At 38.1% G+C, this 25,304-nt stretch overlaps 1 protein-coding gene across 2 annotated transcripts in view; it reads left to right on the plus strand.

The window, feature by feature from the left end:
* Positions 1-25,304, plus strand: part of SSH2 (slingshot protein phosphatase 2) — a 302,716-nt gene that overhangs the window by 239,965 nt on the left and 37,447 nt on the right. For both annotated transcript variants that reach the window (XM_006874177.1, XM_006874176.1), the window contains 6 exons: positions 2,212-2,333; positions 7,399-7,467; positions 8,227-8,292; positions 12,193-12,387; positions 18,249-18,342; positions 18,475-18,603. In XM_006874177.1, coding sequence (XP_006874239.1) covers positions 2,212-2,333; positions 7,399-7,467; positions 8,227-8,292; positions 12,193-12,387; positions 18,249-18,342; positions 18,475-18,603 — 675 coding nt within the window. The remainder of the gene's footprint in view (positions 1-2,211; positions 2,334-7,398; positions 7,468-8,226; positions 8,293-12,192; positions 12,388-18,248; positions 18,343-18,474; positions 18,604-25,304) is intronic.

Consider the following 25,304-nt stretch of genomic DNA (forward strand, 5'->3'; position numbering starts at 1 on the left):
CCAAGCATACAAAAGAAGATATCCCCATGAACCTCATAATCTAGATTTAATAACCGTTCAATGCTTTTTCTGTTATAATAATATGTAACAAATCATTTGCCATATCAGCATTCTTCATGTGTACAAGTTCAGTGGTATTAGTTATATTTATCACATTGCTCAACCATTATCCATTTCCAGATTTTCCTGTCATTCTTTTTTTTTAAAATAAAACTGCAATCATGTTTATTGATGACAAAATATATTCAGGATTTAAATTTTTGGCTTAGTCATTCAGCTGGGTTGATATGTCAGCAACTTCAACCCATGATGGGTTAATACTTATAAAATGATTGCATAGTAGAGATAATTGGTTACATATATTTGCAGGAAAAACTTTATTTTTAGTTGAAAATGATTAACTCTTCAGCTTTCTAAACATAGGTTACATGGTTTTCCTGTCATTTTTAACAACATTCCGTGCCCCCTAAGAAATGAATCTCCTTTTTCTCCTCCCTCACACCTGCCTCTTGTTGTTGTTAAGTGCAGTGGAGTGGAGTCAGTTCCAACTCATAGCGAGCCTGTCTCTGATAACCACTAATAAATTAGTTCTCTTTACACTTGACTATCCTAGATATTTCATATAAGTAGAGTCATACAGTATTTGTCTTTTAACCATCAACATTTTGCCAAACTTCTTTTATCTATCTCTGTTTTCCCTCCCACTCCCACCCTCTTCTTTTTCTTGGAGCATCTTAAAGTAAAACTCATACAACATACTATTTTACTCCAACTATTTAAGAAAAGGCATAGTCACGAGGCCATTATCACAGTTTAAAAAATTATTATTTCTTAATATCTGGCAAACTGTCCATATTTCAATTTCTGCTGAATATTTTAAATATCATAAATGAAATCTTTTTTATAAACAGTAATATGAGTGGTATCGGTTATGTGCTGTGAAGTTAGTATAGGATGTCTGAGGCTATAAATCTTTCTCCTTCATCTTTCTCCCTCGGAACAGCTGGTAATTTTGAACTGCTGACCTTGAGGTTAGCAGCCCTATTGGTAACCACTACCTACCAGAGCTCCTTAGTAATATGAGAAGTCTCTGAAAAAGCAAGTTTAATTATCATTAAAACTAAAGAAAATCTTGTAGTATATAATCTGCAAGGATTTAATAGGACACAATCAACCCTCCTTTTAGATGATGTGAAAGATTGCTTCATATTCTAATTATTTGCAGGAATTACATCTGTAAACTCAATGCTCACACTCATATGCTTCCTATTCACCACTTAGGTCTTTATAGTGCATGTACTTGTAATTGTTTTGTTATAAATTACATTGATGCTGTTGTTAGGTACTATCAGTAGTTTTAGACTCATGGCAACACTCTATAGGGTTTCTGAGGCTATAAATCTTTGTGGAAACCAAAAGTCTCATCTCTGCCCCCAAGAGTGGCTGGTGGGCTTGAACCACCAACCTTGTCATTAATAGTCTAGTACTTGCCCTACAGAGCCACCATGCTTCCAAAATTACGTAAATATAAATAGTAAATACTTATTAGCATTTACTGTATGCTAAGTACTGTGTTTATTAACATGCATTATTTCTTACAACATTTCAATGCTTGGATATATTGTCTCCCTCCAATTAATTTAGTAGCTCACTGATGGTTATATAGCTAATATGTGAGATGGGGTTTTAATTTAGGCCTTCTAACTACTGGCTTTGAGTTGTGGTGTTGGAGGAGAATACTGAAAGTGCCATGGACTGCCAAAAGAACCAATAGATCTGTTTTGGAAGAAGTGCAACCAGAATGCTCCTTGGAGGCCAAGATGGCTAGGCTTTGCCTCTCATACTTTGGGCGCATTGTCCGGAGAGAACAGTTGCTGGAGAAGGATGTCATGCTGGGTAAGGTGGAGGGTCAGAGAAAAAGAGGAGGACCCCCAACGAGATGGATCAGCCAGGTGACATCATTGATGGCGTCAAGTGTTGCGGCGGTAGTGAGGTTGGCCCAGGATAGGACATTGTTTCGTTCTGCTGTGCACGGGGTCGCTATGAGTTAGTTCGGACTCGATGACACCTGACAACAACAACAACTACTGGCTTTGCTGCTTCCATAAGTATGCTTAATATGCTAATCTGAAACAAGTTAAATGATATAAAATTAGCCTTTCAAAATTCTTAATTTTTTTCTGCATTTCTCTGTTGTCTGTTAACCTTCAGGCTGTAAGACTGGAAAGTACTTACCAGAATCGAACACGCTATATGGTAGTAGTTTCAACTAATGGTAGACAAGACACTGAAGAAAGCATTGTCCTAGGAATGGATTTCTCTTCTAATGACAGGTACAGTATCACAAAATGGGAGCTGGGAAAATTCCTTTGTTTAAATAGCCTGTTTCATTTGCCTTTTGAGTTATCAGAAAACATCTTGTTCATCTCTGCTTTAAAGTCCAATGCATGAAACTGTTGTTAGTTGTTATCAAGTTGGTCTCTGTCTTAAACATACAGTCTTTAAGATGAGCATGTTTAGCATATGTCTTTTTAACTACCTTACCACTGTTACTAACTTTCCTGTCATCTTAGATAAGAATGTCATAAAGTAAATGTTTAAACTTCTATTTCCAGAAAAAAAGCTTCCCTTTCCTGGCTGCTCATTTTATTTTTAATCAGCAATGATTTACCGTAATGATTCTAGGCACACAAGTGAGTCTGGGTTCAAAGAGACCGTCCCACATAAACCCTAGTCTCTTTAACCGAACTGTTAAACCTTGGTTTTACCAACTCTTAAACCTCGTTTTCCTTCTCCTGAGTTAAAGGTAGGATAGTTTCTTAACCTCAGAGTAGAGTCATTTGTGATTATGGATCTTTGGCTTTAGCTGCACTTCACATCCTATGATTGAAGATATCGCATAGAACTTGGCCACTTTGTGTCCTTAAGTTTTATTGCTTTTCTTTATTTTCCCCCTTTTTCTGAAGAAACCTTGGGAAGCTTGTGGAATGTGGCTGTTAAGCAGATCTTTGCTCTCTAGATAATAAGCCTCAGGAAATCCTGTCAGATGTCTCAAAGCATTGACTTCCTGGTTCAGGACTAGAATGGAACTATGGAGCAGCTAGGGCTGTGACTCAGTCCTCTGGGGAATTCAGCCACAAAGAGAGGAGGAGACTGCAAGTGATTCTAATTGTCTTAGTGTTGGGGGCGTGGGGGGGAATTACATTGTAACTAGAAAATGTCCCAAACTAGTGTTTACCTGAGCTTGTACATTTCAATCAACCTGAAAATGACTTGTGGTTTCACACAGATCACAAGACCAGAGTTGTTACCGTGTCTATCACTTACAGTCTTTAATTGTAAACTGTGAGATTACACAGGCTGTAAACCACAGTTAGGAGTCTCCTGCATGGTTTTAACCTGTGGGGTTGCCTAAACAATATGATTCAGTAAACATTAATTCTATAAGAGTACCTACCTTGCCTACATTCATGTGAGGATATGAAGATCTCTGATGAAAGTTTTTAATCTGTCAAGATCTGTGCAACTACATTGAAATAAATTATGATTAAATAAAATTAAAAATTCTGTTCCTTAGACACAGTTAGCCACATTTCACTTATTCAGTAGTTATATGTGTTGTTGAGTCAGTTCCCACTCATAGCAACCCTGTATAGGGTTTCCCAGGAGCAGCTGGTAAACTTGAACCACTGACCTTGTGGGTCAAACCAACTTTGCAGTCCAGCACATTAACCTGCAGCACCACACCAGGACTCCTTTTATCTGTCTAGTGGCTGTCATATAAATGTTTGACATTACATATAAAGCATTTCCATCATTGCAGAAAGTTCAGTTGTACACCACCACTTTAGATCATATTTCTTTTGTTCAATTCTTCTTTACCCCCACTTATTGTTGTTAAATGTGTCTAGTTGGTTCCCACCCACAGTGACCCTGTATAGGAGTGACTTGTGAGCTTGTGGTTCCAATTCATCTTGCAGTCCAATACATTAACCCACAGTGCCACACCAGGACCCTTGGAACCCTATAGAATAGGAACTGGGGCTGCATAAGAATTTTAGTCTTCCTCTAAAGACAGAAGGCAACAACTACAGATTCTCCTGACCCAAGTACTTTAGTCACATGTTTAGTCTTACCTCTTTCACTTTGTCCTACACTTCCCTAGAAATCATAAAGAATGCTTATTAATATGGGTGCCCAGTAATTTATCCTCAGTGAGCCACTTCTTTCTTCTGGAATAACCCTGTCTGAATTGTAACTGCCAGGTGCCACTAACAAAAGAAAAGTTTAGTTTATGGGAGACAGAAAGTGACATGAAAAGCTAGAAACTAGCTTTTATTCTTTTTGTAAACTTTGATAGTATGACATTTACACACATCCTCTGCTTGAGTGAGCCCCTCACACAATAAGAAAAACACTGCCTCTTCAGGATACTGATGCTGAAGTAATCTAGAGGCATTTCTAGCTGGATGACTGTTGAATAAATCTGTAACATTTTGTATCTGAGAATAACAAAAAGTAAATGTTTCAAAACAATATTAAGCTAAAGTGAAACTCAAATTGTTTGACATGCTTTTTCCTAGTAGTTCTTCTGGGACATGTTACACACAATTCGTTTAGCCTATTTATAAGTTCTTGGAGAATTGTTATATGTTAATGTATTTTTTAATATGTAGTATAACATTGGTTTCCAAATTGCATTAACTTGTATATCAAGTTATTAAAATAAGTAACCATAGTTTAATAGAAAAAATTTCAGGACACTCAAGGTAAAAAATATTCCTAATTCAGACCTCTTCTTACATTGAAAAACTACTTAATGTAAAAATGTATGTATTCTGACCTTGATATAAAGTGACGTTGGTTCCTACATATCATTGCCAATTTGCCCAGAGTTTAACTGGTGTCTGGATATAAGCTCAAAAATCACACACTTTGCAGCTTCTGTGTTTTCTTTACAGGTACTGAATTCCTATATTTGGCATAGCCCTACATATTTATACCCCAGTTATACTTGTTGCTAGGAACACTGCTAAACACTACAAAAAAAAAAAAAAACTAAAAATAACCCCATTCCACCTTGGGAAGCCATTTTCAAAGCAAGTGTTTCATGCCCTCACCTCTAGTGAATGTTGCTGCCCTACTCACTCCAGACTCTGGCATGATAACTGTGTCTCTGGTGTTCAGGTTCAAGGTTCCAGTACAGATAAGTTGTTGCAATCTTGATTAGTATCTCTATGCCCTGGAATCACTAGTGGGTGTTGAGTAACACAGGCCAGCAAATGCAATGAAAAGTGTTAGGGACAGCCCAACTAGGGACTAGTCTTCCTTAGTTCTGCAATGACTCCAACAGTTAAAATTTGGAATTCTTCACATTGTTTTTAAAGCAATTGCATAATTGCCCCTCTCTTCCAAAATCACTTTCAGATGTACTAAAAAACACCCACTACAAATTTACATTCAGCACTTATTTTACATGATTATAAATTACATATGTTGTTAAAGTTTAAGTGTTTTAAACTTATCTAACCCTATGAGATAGGTAATATAGCAGCTTACAAGTTGGACTGCTAACCACAAGGTCAGCAGTTCGAATCCACCAGCTGCTTGTTGGGAGAGAGATGAGGCTTTTAGCCTCAGAAATCCTATACAGAGTTGCTATGAGTCAGACCCAACTGACTTCACAGCATAAAACCACCACCATGAAGGATAGGTTTTACTGTCTGTATTTTGTTGATGGTGCTTAAGTGCTGTCAAGTCAGTTCTGACTCATAGCAACCCTGTATAGGGTTTCCAAGGAGCAACTAGTGAGTTTGAACCACCAACCTTATAGTTACCAGTCCAGTACTGATCCTGCAACTCCATACCAGAACTTCATTTTAAGATGGAGAAAATAAAGCTAAGAGAGGCTAAATAACTTGCCAAAAGTAGTTGAAATGCTAGTACAAATCCTGATCTTTTGGCATATCAACTGCTTAAACAATGGTGGTTGTTGTTGTTAGGTACCATCGAGTCGGTACTGACTCATAGTGACCCTATGCACAACAGAATGAAAGTAGTGTAGAGGTCTCAGGTTGGTTACAGTTGTCCAGAAAATGTGTGTGCTAGAGCTCACAGTCAGAAGCCCTTGGCTTCCTGTTCCAATCTGTTCCATTAACTTGAAGCCAGTTTCCTTCCTGGGCTAGTACGCAACTTAAACAGCATTTTAATATCCATACTAGGGCTACTCTTTTGTTAGTTGTTTGCATTCCTACTAACTCTTGCATTTTAGCATCCCTAGTGTGGTGCTTTGGTGTAATGAGCTGGACTGCAAAGTTGGTTTGAACCGCAGGGTTGGCAGTTCAAGCTCACCAGTTGCTTCTCAGAAACCCTACACAAGGTCGATATGAGTCAGAAACCGACTCGACAACATTTAACTGCAACAACAACAGTGTGGATAAGCACTGGACTGGTCACAACAAGGTCAGCAGTTGAAACCCACCATAGAGTCACTATGAGTTGGAACCGACTTGACAGCGTACAACAGTAACAACAGTTCATTACACAGCCACCAAACATGCTTTCTATAAGTTGTGTCTGTTTTTATTTCTAGCTTGATCATGAACCATTTAACAATTAATTATTTTACATTTTTTAACTCCCTTTTTCTTTCAGACTATTTAGAGCATTCTGCTGTTACTGTTAAGTGCCACTGAGTTGGTTCCGACTCACAGAGACCTAGAACTCACATAGGATTTCTAAAGTTTTAAACCTTTGTAGGAGCAGAAAGCCTCATCTTTCTCCCTTAGAGTGACTGCTGGGATCAGACCACTGACTTTATGGTTCGGAGTCCCATACTTATCCTACGGAACAACGAAGCTAGGAGTCCTGGTGTGGCAGTGTAGGATAATGCACCATAAGGTTTGTTTGAACTGCAAGGTCAACTGTTCAGATTCACCAGCTGCTCCTCACTCCTCTCAGAAACCTTATTGTGATTTGGAACTGACTTCACAGCACTTAACAACAACAACAAAGTATTCAATAGATCTATATATGTCTCAGAACAAGAATTAAGCAAGTCACATATTCAGAGGTCTTTAGCAACCAGCACTTGTTAACAATCCTTGGAGTTCAGTTGGGTGCTCTGACCCAAGGCTGAGACCTGCCAAATTCTGTTCCTCCACAGTCACCTAGACATCTTTAACAGGTAGCCAATACAGGTAACTCAGTCAATAAGTTTTCTTTGTTAAATATACAAGAAACTGATTCACCACCTCTTTGAAACAACTGAGCACATACATAGAAATTTCTCTTAACACTCAGCTTAGGGAGTTTCTCTCGTGTTGAAAGGGTTAGTAAACAAAGGACTGTACCCCAGCATAACAGGAAGGAACTTATGGACTGTTTCTTGTCTTACAGTAGCACTTGTACCATGGGCTTAGTCCTGCCTCTCTGGAGTGACACCCTAATACATTTGGATGGTGATGGGTAAGAGCTTTCTCTTTTTATTCCCCTACATTGTGCCAAGGAGTGGGCTTCTATCTTAGTGTGCATGCATTGTACTGAATAGGAGTACCCAATGTGCCCAAATGAACTGTCTGTCATGTTAGCAACTCAGTGAGTCCTTTTAAACTCGTTTTTTAAAGTGGAGTAAAAATACAACTTGCCAGGGCCTCTCACTTCTGTTCTTCTAGGCTGACTAAAGAGTTCATTGGCTCACTCCTTAATTTGAGCATGTGGGACTGTTGCAATGCTGTCCCAGAGGATAATATGTTCTGTTTTAAACAACCTCTTGCTGCTTTGCCAGCTGTCAGTCTACAGTATAACTCTTTTCCTGCGCCAGTCCCTGCCACTGACCCCCTACCCCCACCTGCTGGTGTTTTTAGAATGAATCCCCAAGAGACTGAGATGTTTGCTCCAGTTTAGAAAGCTAGGGTCAGGTTTGCTAAGAACTCACAAGATTTACAAACAGAAATATGCAGCAGAACAGTTTGTTCATAGCTACTGCTGGGAAACTGTAATTCTATAACTCCAGTGTGACAGCTCATTCATTTCCCCTGGTAGATAAAACCAGACAATTTGTTGAAACTTTTCAGTCAAGTCCTATACTCTAGTTAACTTCTACATAAAGTGTCTGATGATCCCCTCTACTGAGCCAGCTGTTGCTAGCCTGGGAAACAACCTTGAAAAATCTCAATTGAAATAGCCCACTCTCATTTGTGGATTTTTTTTTCTTATTCTTTTCAGTGGGTTCAGCGTATCAACAGATAACAGAGTGCATATATTCAAACCTGTATCTGTGCAGGCAATGTGGTAAGATCACTTAATATTTCTATGAAAGTTTTTTAGTATGTTATTAGAGTACTATTTTGTGGACAGTAGTATTTGAAATGGTACAGTTGACGATGCAAATGCTGTGTGATCTGTGTTAGGATTTTGGGTGGTTTACTTGTGTGGTTGTTATTGTTAAATAACCTAAAGTGCAGTTTTCAGATTGTCACTTTGGTAGGCCTTGAGCATTGGTAAACAACTGAAATTTAGAGTTATATTTAGACTCTGGAAGCCTGATGGATCATATAAGCAGTTGAACTGTGTTTACTAGACACAGTGATCAAGTTTAATTAGTAGAGCGTCACCCTGCCTGTGTGTTAGCTTTCATTTGTCTTAAGGCAGTAAGGGCTGCATTGACAGAAAATTACATTTCGGTAGTTAAGTTTCTATTTAAACTGCTGATGTCTGTTTACATAATGCAGATAAAGCCTAGAAAAAAAAATTTGTTAATAATAATCAGCTATCATACTGACATTGTGGGTTACTTATCATCTATCTGACATTGTGCTTAATGTGGATTACATCTAAGCATCACACCATCCCCCAAAATAGCATTATAAGCCCCTTTTCACATATGAGGAAACTGAGACTTTAGAAAGTTATTTAACTGGCCAGAGAATATCGCTTATATTAGAAATTGTTGTTGTTAAGTGCCATCAAGTTGGTTCTGACCCATAGCAACCCTGTATAGGGTTTCTGAGGAGCAGCTGGTGAACTTGGACCTCCGACCTTGCTGCTTAAACCGAATTGCAGCCCAGTGCATTAACCCACAGTGCCATACCAGGACTCCATAGTTAGACGTAATAGACTCTTATTCTATTGTTTCAAATTATCTGGAAAAACAAAACAAAACAGTTTAGTGTAAGCAGGCAGTGTTGTGACTGTAAGATTCAGAGTCTATCCCCCAGTCAAGGATTTTAATTTCTGTTCGTCATTCAGCTGCATTTTGTATAGTGGAAGTCCCCATGAGGAGTGGAATGGAGAAAAAGCTAGCTAAATAAGAAATAAAGGAGGCTGAAAAGAACTCCAAGATGATAATCTATCCCTGAATAAAACAACTGATAGAATTGAGGTGGGTGGGGTCCTAAGACAGAGTCACTGAACAATTAACAGCCTTATCATTCCGTGCAGTAAATGAGGTAGGACATAGAGTTTCAGGTCATGTGTTTAAACCAGATTTTTAGATGTAGGGCATATTTCAGAGGTAAATTTCCCTTGGAAAACACATGCCCTCCTTTGGATAAGGCTCAGTTGAAAACAATTGACCAATCAGTTCCCAAGTACCATGTAAAAATCAAACAGCAATAAATACCACAAACAACAGTGTGGTACAGTTACATTTTTGGGAGGAGCACAAAGCAGTCTTAATTCTAAAAGACTCAAGTAGTCATCTTAGGTCATGTTCTAAAGTAGATTGACTGGTCCTAGCTCTGTTAGCTTATTGCAGAGTAAACTTTTATTGGCATACCAAATGGAAGTAGTGAATTAAATCACAGGGGGAAAAATAAAGGATGATATATGGATCAAAGTAACATTCAGGCCAGGTGTTTCCTTCACAGGAAGGTAGAGCAACTTCCCACTCATGTGTGTGCAGCTGAACTATCTGAGGTGGCTAGGCCTTGAATGTATTTTAAACAGTTGCACCAGACGCTTATGACATTTCATTTGCCTTTGAGACATGAATTTGTTCCCTGGGTGAAGAAATTATGTGTCGTGGATCCTGTACATCTCATTAAGCTGATCTTTACCTTTGAATCTAGATAATGAAACTGTTTTTGCTGAAATTCTCTGAGATTTGGCTTACTTTGAGTAGTAGAAAACTTTTTTGAAAGAATCTGCATCTTAGATTTTAAGGAAAAAATTGTTTTCCTAATAAAACTGAACTGACACATTTTTTTCCCTTTTAAATTAATAAAGATTTTAAATTATTTATTTATTTTCCTATGGATTGATAGGAATTCAAAGAACAGACACTGTCATATACTATTGGTGAGAAAATATACTGGAGCCAAGTATTCTGAAGCCTTGTTTGCCAGTCTACCTTATAATTTTGCTTACCTTTGACCTAGTAATTCTGATTCTAAGAATTCATCCTAAGGCAATAGTTATGGGTAGGCACAAAGATTTTTAGCTACAGGAACATTGTCAGTGTTCTGATAGTAGTTTTTGTTTTTTGTTTTAAAATAAAAGGAGGGGTACTTTAAATGTCAAAAAACTAAGACTTACTTAAATTATGATATATCCATGTTACTGAATATCATGCAACCATTAAAAAGTTATGTAGTTGAAGAATATTTATCAACATGAAAGTATGTTTATGACAGAGAATGTAAAGTAAAAGAAGAAGTCAAATGGTATACAGACTATGGTCTTTGTTTATTATAATAAACTTTGTTTATTATAGATCTGTACATAAAAAAGGAGCCCTGGTGGTGTCACAGGTTAAGCACTGGACTGCTAATCATGAGGTCGGCAGTTCAAACTCACCAGCTGCTCCATGGGAGAAAGATGAGGTTCTCTGCTCTTATAAAAAGTTACAGCCTCGGAAACCCTATATAGGGTTGCTATGAATCGGAGCAGATGGCATCTACCAACAACAACATGCATAGGAAAAAAACTGGGAAGATCTACATTAAAATCTTAAAATGGTTACTTCTGGGTGGTAGAATGCTAGGATATTTCTACTCCTTTTGTCTGAAATCCCTAAATTTTCTAAAGTGAGTACAGTTCACTTTTATAAGGGAAAAATAATAAAAAATCATTTTTAAGAAAAAGATTTAAATGGAGTGTCATAGAATTATCTTATATTGCCCTTTTTACCTTTGAGAAACTGAAGGACCTTGCGCCTGATCAACGCAATGGCATTGCAACTACCCCCACCCAAATCTCCAAACCCCCGCCCATTGTAAATTCTCCAGAACTGTACCCAGACCACAGGGCCTTTAAATACCCCAGTCTGGAAGAGAACAGATGGGCACTTGGTCTCCTCTGGAGACTTAAGAGTACCCCCTCCTAGGTTTACTCTCAATAAACCTGCCTGCTGTTGAAGCCAAGACCCTCTCCTTCGTCTTTCTTTCTTTTCCTTACAGAAACATTAGCTAATAAGACATTCTTCAACAAATTTTTACAAGCTGCAACTGTGAAGTGTAGGTATTGTTTTAGGTGCTTCTCATGCTTCAGTAAAAAAATCTGTGACGGTCCCTACTCTTAATGTATCTTATAACTAGCATTCTGGTTTAAGGTTTTCCCAAGTATGTAACTAATAATGTACTTTTTGTTTTGTTTATTGAGTTGTGTCAGAAGGTTTATTATTCTTAGAATAACCAGAGCTGTTTCTAGAAAGTAGCTCAAGAATATGGATAAGATTTTAAAACTCTTAAGATTGCAAGAATGATAAATGTACTGGACAGACATTAAAGGATATTTCCTCAAGGCTTGGGGACATCTATACGGTCTCTGCGGACCCTGTAAGAATCATGGGGAGTGTCTTCTATACATGATCCTGTACCAAGGGAACATCTTAGTATAGTAACTTGTTGAGCTCTTTAGTTCTCTAATAATACAACATAGCCACAGCATAATTCCAACAATGGGATCATGAGGTCCACAGGCACATGGACCTGTTTCTCATTGGTAAGTTGTCATTTCTCCTCCTCCCCACCAATGATGGATCTCATCTTTTAGCAAGAAATGTATCTAGTCTATTGCTATGGATAAATAATATGATACTCAGAATCAGAAAATTTTTTACTTCAGGGAATACATCCTCCAGCAACCAAATTCTGCAAATTTAAAAACTGGAAGAGTTTGGGTTATATATGAATCATTGACCTTTTGGTACCCCACAGTTCTGCAGTGCTCATTTCCCAGTATATCTTTCAGGTCTGCACTACAGAGTTTACACAAGGCTTGTGAAGTGGCCAGAATGCATAACTACTACCCGGGCAGCCTGTTTCTAACATGGGTGAGTTATTATGAGAGCCATATCAATTCAGATCAATCCTCAGTCAACGAGTGGAATGCTATGCAGGATGTGCAGTCCCACCGGCCAGACTCTCCAGCCCTCTTCACAGACATGTAAGTTGGTGTGCTGAGCATGTGGAAGTACCCTCTGTTGTGCCTTGTGAGGGGGGAGGGGTACATAGGCAGCATGTTTCTCCCTAATCTCTCCTCTTGGGGAGTTAATACTATTACCCAGTCATATTAGTCACTATGAACACAATGCATTTATCACACATAAAGAACCCTATTCAAAAAATCTAGTATTTTTCCATTGCCTGCAAAGATCGAGAGGTTACACTCTTTGGATGCAATAGAGTGTCTATAGTTAAGAACTGCAATACTGTAGAATTCTACTAATTCAGATTCTACTAATTTGAAATTTAAGTGCATAGAATCCATTCAGGCAGCGTCTCACTATAGCCTCATTGTTGTTGTTAAGTGCTGTCGAGTCGGTTCCGACTCACAGTGACCCTGAACAGGGTTTCCGAGGCTGTAAATCTTTACGGGAGTAGAAAGCCTCATCTTTCTCCCATGGAGCAGCTGATAGTTTCGAACTGCTAACCTTGCGGTTCACAGCCCGATTCGTAACCACTACACTACCAGAACTCCTATTACAGCCCCATAAGGTTATAATGTTGTTGTTGTTAGGGGCCATCGAGTCAGTACCAACTCATAGCAACCCTATGCACAACAGAACAAAACACTGCCTGGTCCTGGACCAACCTCACAATTGTTGCCATGCTTGAGACCAGTGATAAGGTTATAATTGTTGTTGTTAATTGTTGTTGCTGTCGAGTTGATTCCCACCCAAAATGACCTTGTATAGGGTTTCCGAAGAACAGCTGGTGAGCTTGAACCACAGACCTTGCAGTTCAAACCACTTTGCAGTCTGGCGCATTAACCCACAACGCCACACCAGGAGTCTAAGGTTATAATGTTGTTGTTGTTCAGTGCCATTGAGTCGGTTCTGTCCCATAACGACCTTGTATAGGGTTTCCGAGGAGCAGCTGGTGAGCTTGAACTGATAACCGTGTAGTACAAACGGCTTTGCAGTCTGGTGCATTAACCCACAGCACCACACCAGGACTAGAACCCAAATAATCTGATCGAAGAATGGGATGTAGTGGGTGTAACTGGACATAGTGAACACAGTAGCTTCTCCCATGCAACCTTTGTAATCTCATGTCTCTAGTATGCAAAGTCATTGTGCTGCTGGTGTATAATGGTACAGTACTTATATAACTAATAATGCTTGTATCTTGATAGTCATAATAAACACCTATATTACTTTTATGTATACTATATTATCTATGATTATTTTAATGTGAACTTTCCCTACTTAAAAATAAAAAGTTGACCATATTACAGTGTATGCTTCAATTCATAGGGAGAGAGTAGCATTATCTCTCAATTTAATTTTCTTCCAAAAATACTACCATGAAGTATATCATGACTCCTAAACACAGCAAAACCAGAGCCAGTGATAGCAGTAGCAAGAGGCAAGGGAGAAGTATCAATTTATAAGTGAATCAAAAGGTTATTAAACAACACAAAAGTGGAAAATGAGTGAATGTTATTTATGCTCACATCTAGATCACATAACGCCTTAATTCACAGAATGTATTATGGAGTTGGGCTGAAGTTTACTTTTTTATTATCTGTGAAAGAAACATTTAGTAGGCAAAATAATGACATGAAGCTTTTAGAAAGATGTTTGCAATACTTAACGAAAACAAGATGTTACCAGTCAATTAAAAAGAATACTTACATTTTTATGCTAATTTTTGACTAATTTCTGTTTCCTTTTTTGTTTTTAGTATTTTATAACTCAGATGTCAGCCTTTGCCTTGTTAACTCCTTACTAGTTGATTTTATTATTATATCTCTCTGGTATACCATTAGTTGCATAAAGGCCCAAGGTAGAGCTGATGTTTATTTCCTTTTTAGGTCTATGTCTTGAGGCTTATGTGACTATTTTAGAAATTTTTTCACACTCGTTCCTGCTTTGGAAATTAATCAGGATGTTTGTTTTTCTCTGAATTGATCTTTCTGCACTTGAAGATGGTTTACAGCTGGGAAAGAAGGGTTGTTGTTGTTGTTAGGTGCCATCAAGTTGGTACCGACTCATAGCGACCCTGTGCACAGCAGAACAAAACACTGCCCAATCCTGGACCAACCTCACTACTGATGCCACGCTTGATTGAGTCCATTGATGCTGCCACTTAGCCAATCCATCTCATTGGGGGTCTTCCTCTTTTTCTCTGACCCTCCACTTTACCAAACATGATATCCTTCTCCAGCAACTGGTCCCTCCTGACATTATGTCTGCAGTATGAGAGATGAAGTTTAGCCATCTTGGCCTCCAAGGAGCACTCTGGCTGCACTTCTTCCAAAACGGATTTATTGGTTCTTTTGGCAGCCCATGGCACTATCAAAGAGTAGCTACTTATAAATGGGATTTGACTTTAAATTCCTAAAGTCATGCCAAAACAGTTCATGGATTTTTGCTTTGCTTTGCTTTACTTTTTTAAAGTCTTACTTTAGATAATGGAAGTCCTGGTGTGGCGCTGTGGGCTAATGCGTCAGACTACAAAGGCTTTTGAACTGTAAGGTCGGTGGTTCAAGCTCACCAGATGCTCCTTGGAAACCCTATACAGAGTTGTTATGGGTCGGAATTGATTCAACGGCACTTAACAACAACTTCAGATAATAGTGCAATAAATGTTTTTACTAGAAAAAGAGAAAATTCTAAAAATTGTGTGAAAGGAAGTTAAAAAAGCAAAACAGTTGAAGCTTTTTTGGGTATTATTGGTACAAAGATCTCCTTTTCAATAGCAAAGATCCATAGTATTAAAAAGATAAAGCTTAGTCCACCTTTTAGAATCTTGGGAAATGTTATAGACTGTATGCTTTCCAGCTGGCTGCTGGGTTTGAGAGGAATGGAAGTCTCATCTAGCTCAAAAATGAACATTCGGAACCATACTTACATGAAAGATAGAAAACCCTCTTCCCATTTTTACCTATTTAATTGAGAAAACTTAGAAACTACAGGAAAAATCAAAAAGAGGAAATGAAATCACCCATAATCTCTCTCCATTAAGCAAAATAATGTAGATGTAGTCCCTGGCATATGGTACCAGTAACCAGTTGCCATCAAGTTGATGCAAATTCATGGCGACCCCATGTGTATCAGAGTAGAACTGGGCTCCATAGGGTTTTCAGTGGCTGGTTTTTCAGAAGTAGGTTACCAGGCCTTGTTTTTTGTTTTTTTGTTTTTAACTTTTCATTGTGAAGTGAGTGAAGGTTTACAGAGCAGATCATCACTTTTACATTCAACAGCTCATGCACTTCATTTCATCTCTGTTGCAATCTCCTGAATGTACATTACTTATCCCACTTCCTCTCTCTGTATCTTGTTTCTGTTCCCCCTTCTTTCCCCACCCTTCTGAATTTTGTTCTTAGATAAATGCTGCCCTTTTATCGTGAATGGTTAACCGTTCTTTAGTATCTTCTTACTTTTGAGACCTCTGGGTAGACTGTTAACTGGCAATCTTTCAATTAATAACAGTGGAGCTCATTAAACATTTGCATAAGCACCTGGTAGAGTCTCATTAAATGTTAGTTCTTGTATGTACAATGTAACTCCAGTTTTAAAAGATGTATTTAATAAACGAATGTCTGTATCTTCATCGAAAAAGAGACTGAAAGCTATGGCCAGAGTATTTGATTAATAATGGTTAATCACAGGGAGCTGTGGTGGATAGTGGGTTACACGTTGGGCTGCTAACTGAAAGGTCAACAGCTTGAATCCACTGGATGCTCTGTCAGAGAAATAAGAGGCTTTCTGCTTCCATAAAGGTTTACAGCTTTGCTAGACAGAATTACTGTAAGTCTGAAACAACTCAGCAGCCCGCAACCACCACCATCTCTGGATAAGGGGATTTTCAGTGATTTTTGTTTTCTTTGTGTTTTTATATACAATTTTTTTCTACATTAAGTCAAGAAAGAATGTGTGTGTATGTGTTTGTATTTTGTAATGTTTTTCCATTCCCTCCTCCTCCCTAAAATCCTAGAAAGCATAGGAGAATGTGTACCAAAATGGACCTAAGTGATCTACTGTTGTGTATACTTTGAAAGTGAAGAAAGGTAGACAAGGGGAAATGCATGTATAGTGCTCCTGGTATATGCCAAATGCTGTGCTAGGCTCTTCATGTGCAAGGCAGGTATTATTATTGTCCTCGGTTTACAGAAAAGGAAAGAGAGTCTCAGGGAAGAGAAGAGACTTGTTCAAGGTCACACTGACACTAAATAGCAGGTGGTGGTGGTGTAACATGAAGTCAGCTCTGACTCATAGCAACCCTGTACAGGGTTTCTGAGGCTGTAAATCTCTACAGGAGCAGAAAATCACATCTTTCTCTCGCAGAACAGCGGGTAGTTTTGAACAGCTGACCTTGAGGTTAGCAGCCTGACTCATAACTACTACACTATCAGAGCTCCTTATAAATAGAAGAGCAGGTATTAAAATCTTCTATTCTCAGATCTCTGCCTCAAATAAATGTGAGGGATTAGGAGAAAGGTTGCTAAACTAGGGAATCTCACCTATGCAGGCAGGTGTTAAAATTTGCTTTACTGATAATTCCTTTTTAAGGAAGATTCCAGTGTATCATTTTATGCCATTAGCTATACCTAGTTAAATTACTGGAGGCGTGGTTAAGAATTGTAATCTTAGTCAAGACAGGGAGGATGCCTTGGCTGTTTGACAGGGAAAGGGCACAGGTATTAGCTGTGTTTTGCAGGGTTCATGGGAAACTAAGAGCCCAAGTGGTGGGAGCCCCAAGGTTGTGGGGTGAGGACTTCCATCTTTGGAGATTACTGAAGCTATTTTTGCAGCCAATGATAAAGCTGTAGGCAGCAAGGGCAGACAGGATGCCTGAAGGCTTAGTCCACTTCAATCTCCAAATAAGGAGGCAAAGAGCAGATACCTTTCTTGACTAGGTAGGAGGGAAAGATGAGACAGAAAGTGCTCTCTGTAACCCTCACTTCAATTCTTCAAAATATGAAATAATGCTTTTAGAATGAAACATCCAGTTACATTGAGCTATTAGTCTTCTAATAATTGGAGAATCAGCTACTCACTGTGATTTCATATTAAAGTTGCAAGGGTAATTTTATTTTGAAAAGAGTCAGAAGACTAAGGGAAGCAATATAATCCTTAGGTAGAGTATTTAGCTGGGCTGAGAGTTCTGGTTCTTCTACCAGTGTGTGTGCTCTTCATCTTATCATTAAGCCTTTCAGCTGTTTGTTTCCTTAATATATAAAATGGGGTAACAATAGCACAAAGATATTCTAAGAGTTTTTCTATAAAGGAAAGTATTTTGGGTGGAAATTCTCAAGATACATGATCCCTGCAACTCATTTTGGGAGAGAATTTGCCTAATGAAGAAGACTGGGTCACTCTTCTCTTTCCCAGTTTGTAGAGCTACAGCAATGAATGATCTGCACTAAGGTGGTATTGTAAACTACAAATGACCCAGTTCATAGTGAATGACACCACTGGTCTACCCAGCTTAATATTTTTGCTCAGTATATGGTTCCATGGGGTACTTGATGGAAAAGTGTGGATATGGTCTTACACTAAACTATTATATTCGATGTACCAAATTTGTCTTTACTTCTTCATGGATCCATATAATTGAATGTATTTAAGAGCTTTTAGCCATGGACAGTGTTTTCAAGTAATAATTTCTACATGTTGACATTCTGAAAAGAAACCTTTATAAATATAATTGCCTTTTTGCTATTACTCCAGAGTATATAAGTTTGAGGAAAATAAAGGCAAGCCTTGCCAATTTCAAAACATAATCAATGGTACATTCGTTATTCATACTTAGTCACATTCCTGCCTAAGAGAAAAAAAATTCACCGTTTTTTCTCAGACCTACTGAACGTGAGCGAACAGAAAGACTAATTAAAACCAAACTAAGGGAGATTATGATGCAGAAGGATTTAGAAAACATCACTTCCAAAGAGGTAAGGTACCTTGAATCCTTATTGTTTTAGGGCTTGGGGGTGGAATAATAATTGTGGGACTAGAAATGACACATAGTTGAAAGTACAGAGGAGTTTTACAGAAGTTAGTGCAATATGTTATCTTTGTTTCAGATAAGAACGGAGTTGGAAATGCAAATGGTGTGCAACTTGCGTGAATTCAAGGAATTCATAGACAATGAAATGATAGTGATCCTTGGTCAGATGGATAGTCCTACTCAGATCTTTGAGCACGTGTTCTTGGTAAGTCTAGGGGCCTTTATGAGCTAAAACTATCCCATACAAATTTATTGGTATCAACTGTTCAAATATTATTAAATTTAAATACAAGATTATATTAAAAGTAATTTTTAAATGGTAATAAATGCTCAAAACTCATCACTTCCTAATTATTTTACTACACTTTACTATTGTCTGTGTTCATGTCTATTGTATAGTAGAAATATTGTATGATGGTATGATACAGATCATCTCCAACTGAGTGATAATCAGACTTACTGTTGTTGTTAAGTGCCTTCAAGTCGGTTCCGACTCATAGCGACCCTGCATAGCGTTTCCAAAGAGCAGCTGGTACATTTGAACTTCTGACCTTGGGATTCTCAGTCCAGTACTGATCCTACAGCACCACACCAGGAGTCCAAGATCCGATACTGGTAGATTGAAATTAACTATGGTGGAAGTATATACACCAAAGAAATTGGCTACTGCTACAGATCAGGCCCTTTTCTCCCAGGAGAATTGATTGTTAAGTAGTATCATACTTGCTCTTCAAAACAGTTTTGAAGGGCTGCCATAACAAAATACCAAAAAGGGGAGTAGCTTTAAAGAATATATTTATTTCCTCACAGTTCTGGAGACTATAAGTTAAAAATCATGGTGTCAGCAGAGCTATGCTTTCCATCTTAGCTCTAGGGGAAAATAATTTCCTGTCTTATACCTACTCAGGTATGATTTAACTGATAATAAATAGGGTCACTTCACAAGTATAGGGTTACGACTTCAAAATGTCTTTTTAGTGACATAGCTCAATCCATAACAATAGTCAAAAAAGTAAAAAACAGACCCAGTTGCTATAGTTTTGTATTATATCCAAATAGGTTGATCCTTTGAGATCACTTTTTCAAATCTGACAAACGTGTCATAAGGTTTGATTTTTCTAGGCAGAGCAGGTAGACACTATCATTGAGAAGCTATTGAACTTTTAAACATTTTAAACCTTTAGCTACATTTTAAATGCTCCAAATACTTTTGTGATTATCAAAAAGTCAATGGCTTGCCATTGTTCTTTATGGTTCCTGATCATCAAGTGACCTGTAATTAGTCCAAGGAGACCTCTGACAGATGGATTAGAAAAGCTTCTAAAATCCTAAGACCTACTTTCTCCCCAAATGTTAAAGAGTTCTAGTTTTACTGTGGGAACAAGGTTAACAAGGATAATTAAAAATCAGTGGGAAATGCCAAAACCTCATTTTTGTTTCTCTTCCCACACACTTTAACCAAAAATGCTAACAAGGAACTATATTGATTGGTTTGAATTTCATTTCTTTGGTGAGGACATTTGTGAAATTAATTAAAAACTGAGAAACAGAAAAGAAGACTAAATGCATAGAAACTGACTAATTTGGATCATCTCTGAATAATAAAGAGATTTTCACGCTAAGCATTCAGACTTTGTGCCCTGAGTTAACTTGTCAACATTCTAGAGCAAGAGTGGGGAACCTTTTTTTGACAAAATTTCTAACATCATTCATGGGCCATACAAAATTATCAGCTTATAAATTAGCTTGCTATGTTTGGTCAGACATTTAATTAACTTACCCCTAATGTGATGATGCCCTGGTGTGGCACTGCGGACTAATGCACTGGACTGCAAGGTCAGTTTGAACCACAAGGTCAGTGGCTCAAGCTTACCAGATGCTCCTTGGAAACGCTATACAGGGTCGCTATGAGTCAGAACCAACTCGATGGCACTTAACTCTTTAACAATGTGATGGCTGGAACTGCGGTTGCCTTGGCAGGGTCAGACCAAATGATTTTGTGGGCCTTATATGGCCCATGAGCCCCCACCCCTGCTCTAGAGTATAAGTGGTTTGTAGAGCGATCCATAGTGGTAGTGTCTGTCATGTATGGCTAAAGCATTACTCATAGGGGGTGGGGCAAGGCCAGGAGGAGAACTTCTTTTCCAATCCTTTTACTTACACAATCTGTAGTGCACACTCTGGATATAGACCATACTGCAAAATGGTCAGTGACCTTGCCATTTGTAAAGCATCTGGTTTTGCTGCCTTTTGTGAATAGTTCCAAAGGGTTCAAGTATTTTTTGCTCTTGTAGGAAAAAAACTTTGTGTTTTCCATAGAAGACTTAGAAGTCACTCATTTATGAGCCCTGATCCCAACAGTCTCCATGTAGTCTGACTAATTTTCGTAAGGGACAAATGGCTGGAGCCAAAAAGACTCATGTTAGAATGGGATCAGTGCTAACTTAGAAGTCACTTTCCCATTGTACTTTAAATGCTATATGGATAGCAAGTACAGGCCACTTTCTCTCTAGTCAGCCTGCTTAATTCAGGCATATTTCCCCCTCTAGAACTACTTCCTCCATAGTTCCTCCTTAAATGATATATTTTAGGTAATGTTGCTTTCAGTTGCCATTTAGTCAGTTTGAACTCCTGGCAGTCCCATGTGACAGAGTAGAACTGCCCCGTTGGGTTTTCTTACCTGGAATCTTTATGGAAGCAGGTCACAGGGCCTTTCACCTGCAGAGCCACTGTGTGGATCCAAACACCAACCTTTCAATAGCCAAGCACTGAAGTGTTTGAACCACTAAGCCTCCTAATTTCAGGGTGGTGGTAGTGTTACATGGAGTCAGTTCCGACTCATAGTGAAACCTGCATAGGGGTTCTGAGGCTATAAATGTTTATGGGAACAGAAAGCCTCATGTTTCTCTTTTGGAACTGCTGACCTTGAGGTTAGCAGCCCAACTCGTAACCACTATGCTACCAGAGCTCCTGAATTTTAGGGTATGCAAACAAATTTTTTTAGTACTCTAAGCAAAAAAAGTGAATGCAACAATGGACTCAAACATACCAATGATTTTCAGGATGGTGCAGGACTGGGCAGTGCTTCATTCTGTTGTACAAAGGATCTAAATGAGTCGGAATTGACTTGAGGCACCTAACAGCAATAACAAAGGGAAAAAAATACACTGTGGCACTGTAGGGGAAGCATTGGATTGCTAACTGCCAGGTCGGTGGCTCAAACCCACCAGATGCTTCTCAGAAACCCTATACAGAGTCACTATGAATCAGAACCAAGTCAACAACAAAGAAAAATAGAACACAATCCAATTCCCTTCTCAAAATTACATTTCTTAATTAATTATAGATGCCTGTAAGTATTTATACAAATTACACTCTGCCTATGATTTCATGATTGTTAGACATATTCTTCTGTCTCAAGTTTCTTCCTACTATAAAAATAATTTGCATTCATTGTACAAAATTTAGAAAATATTAGAAGATAAATAACATTTAATCATCATTAAGAGAGAAAATCACTGTTGACTTTTGCTACATAATATTATCTTCCTATATTGTAGTCCTGGTGTGGCACATGGTCAGTGGTTCCAAACTCACCAGCCACTCCTTGGAAGTCCTATGCAGAGTCACTATGAGTTGGAACCAATGCAGCAGCACTTAATAACAACATAATATAATTACATTTTTTTCTTTTTTAACATCTAACAAAATAAGTCTTGTGAACAAGTTATCTAAATATCTCATTGTGCTTGTTCCTTGGTAACTTCCTCCTTTTATTTGCACAGCAGTAGTCTATGTCTAGAACTCTTGTCTCTTGTCCAGTGAATCTCTGCCCTGCTGTCTTTCCCAGCATTTGATTGGGGAAAAGGTCTTATTCTAGCTGCAAATGTTGGTGTTAATTTTTTGCAAAGTCATCTTGCCTTGTGCATAGCTGCCATGCCTGGAGCTCAACCACACTGTGTAAAAAGAGGCAAGAGACTTTCTCCCCTTGGAAGACTGCTGTGCTCTTCAGTTGCCTTCACAGAGACCTGTTTATTTGGAAAGGTCTCCAGCTGGTGTGGAGAGGAAAAATTTAGAGCATAGTTTAAAGGAAATCTGTAGTGAGAAAAGAGGTTTGGTTGTAAGCCAGTGTAATTTCCACAAAAAAAAGTTTTTCCACACTCTAAAGCATGTACTACTATACTGAACCAGAACAGAAGCCTTTGTCCAACCAAATCTCAATATCAACAGCTCTCCTGAAGGCAGTCTGATTTGGCTCAGAAAACCAGTTGTGAACAGAAATCCTGATCAGAAAGGCAGACAACTTTCTTAATTAAATAAGGGAAACATGGGATTATTGAACATACCAACCAGTCATTTTTCTCATGAATTATTTTTTTAAGGCAGAATTGTGGCTCTGTAGAATAAGCACTCCACTGCAAGGTTGGCGGTTCAAACTCAGCAACCACTCCTGTATATAGGTTACTATGAATCAAAAGTAACTGGAAGGCACTTAACAGCAACAACTTTACTGAACCAGAACAGAAGCCTTTGTCCAACCAAATGTCACTATCAGCAGCTGTCCTGGAGGTGGTATGATTTGGCTGAAGAAACTATATGTGAACAGAAATCCTGTTCAGAAAGGCAGGCAACTTTCTTAATTAAACAAGGGAAACACAGGAATATTGGGCATACAACCAGTCATTTTGTTCATGATATTTTTTTTAAAGGCAGAACTTTCCCTGATTGTCATCTTTTTCAAGATTTGGCCATTAAAATAATCTTTTTAGAATAGTTTTAGCTTCTCAAAGAAAATTGTAGACACAAATTGGTGTAAAGAAAGTGAAAAGATGAGACAGTAATCAAATGGGTTATTTTTAAACACATTCCTTGGTTTTGTCCCTGAACTAGAAGATGTGTGGCATAAATTTTTCTTTGAAGAAAAGTTAACAGAGGGCTTTTGCCTGGTAACCACAGTAATGTGACTTAATAGTGTTGAGACTTTAACTATGGTATGATGAAGTTATGGACACAGATGCCCATATAACTCTTTCTTATTTGCCATAACTGTGTTCTTTTCTTCTGTTTTGCTTGAAACATTTGGACCCAAAAAAAGGCTATTTCCTGAAGGTAACATTTAAGATAAAATCAGTTACTTGGTCTTTGGACCAGGCTGGAGAAGTGTGGGGACCAGAGTGAAAGATGGAAATTAGCTTACTGAAAAATGTATAATAGTTCTGAGATTTCATTTTACATTTAGAATATGCTTTGCATAGTACATAAAACATAGTGAAAACCCGCAGAGAATTCTGTCATTGTAAGAGCTCAGGTTGGGTCTGTGGCAGGCTCCACGAAGCATGGCATTTGTATATTTGTACTGAGGACAAAAATGTAGTTAACTTTATTTTCTTTCAAATAGAGCATAAAGTCACTTGGCCTGGGACTCATTGAGTTAGTAACCAGTACTTGTCATTTATTTTGTCTCTGGATATGTGTCATTTCAGACTGTCAGAATTTTCTCTGAGCAGGTAGATGAAAACCATGGACTTTCCCTGTCATGTCAGGGTTATTTCCATCTATCTGGACAGATTTCAGTAAAGGATTTAGATTTCTAAGTTAAGAAATGAGGTGGTCACATTTTCCTAGCCCAAGTTTAGCCACTTTACTGTTAATGCTTGGCTTCTGTCTCCTTTGAAACCCTTTGTAGTTCTTACCTCTTTCTTTTTTGCGGGGGCTAGTTTTCTAAGGTTGAGCACAGAGCTTTCAGGACCTCCCAAATTATTTTGAAAGCAAGCTAGCAGAGCCCTGGGCTGTGAGAATGATATCAATTGTCCATCATTTAGTCACCTATTCATAAATGGCACTGCAGCCTAATATCCTTGAGATTTCCCAATTCAGCAGACAGATTGCAGATCACTTATAATGAATCACTTATAATACAATGAAAGTGCTTGCATAACATTTGACAAGTTTCAAAGTGCTTCATTTACTTCTATCATTTGATCATTCATTTCATAAACATTTGTTGATCCCCTTTTTTTGTGACAGGTATGAGGCTAGGTATTTATGCAGTCTGATCTAATTCCAAAAGGGAAGAGTCATGAACCATATCAGATGCTCACAGAGTGTCAATGAAATACAAGGATACAAAGGTGACCCTGGGATTAGAAATTAGGTGACGTCGTTTGTAATATTAGCAGAAGTCTTAGAGTGCTGTGAGTAGAAGTCAGAGTGCTGTGGTTTGAGACACATGAGAAATGAAGAAATAAGGAAAGTGACTATTAGATTCTATCTCTTAGGAATCTTGGCTATGAAGAGAAGGGAGAAAGAACCATGTCTAGAGGATGATTCAGGAACTTAATGAAGAAATTGTAAATGTATGTGGAATTTGATAGGAAGATATCAGATATAAGAACTAAGGTGAGAGGAATATTACATTTTAAAATAATGAAAGTCAGGACAGAGAGGTTAGGCAATTTGCTTAATGCCATATATAAGAGGGAGAGTTAGGACTTGAACCCAAAGCTTCTAATACTAAACACATTTAATAAGTCTAATTCTAAAATAAGCTTTTCTTTCACAATGTTTATATTCTCAAAAGACATGAAGTGATAGCTCAAAGAAAGATTTTTAAAATGAATCTTAAACATTGAAAAGATGTTAACTCAGAAGAGAAATGTAAATTGAAATTATACTGAGATAATACTTCACACCTATCAGATTGGCAAAAATTCAAAAGTTTAACCACACACATTTTGTTGGCAAGATTGTGAGGAAAATGACGCTTATTTTGCTTGTGGGAATACAGAATTGTTTCAACATTTGTGGAGGAGAATTGAGCTATGTGGAAAACTTACAGGCCAGTTCTGTGCTATCCTGTAGCATCTCTGAGTCAGAATCAACTGGATAACAGTGGGTTTGAACACA

This window comes from Chrysochloris asiatica, unplaced genomic scaffold (genome assembly GCF_000296735.1).
Source record: "Chrysochloris asiatica unplaced genomic scaffold, ChrAsi1.0 scaffold00266, whole genome shotgun sequence".
NCBI lineage: Eukaryota > Metazoa > Chordata > Mammalia > Afrosoricida > Chrysochloridae > Chrysochloris > Chrysochloris asiatica.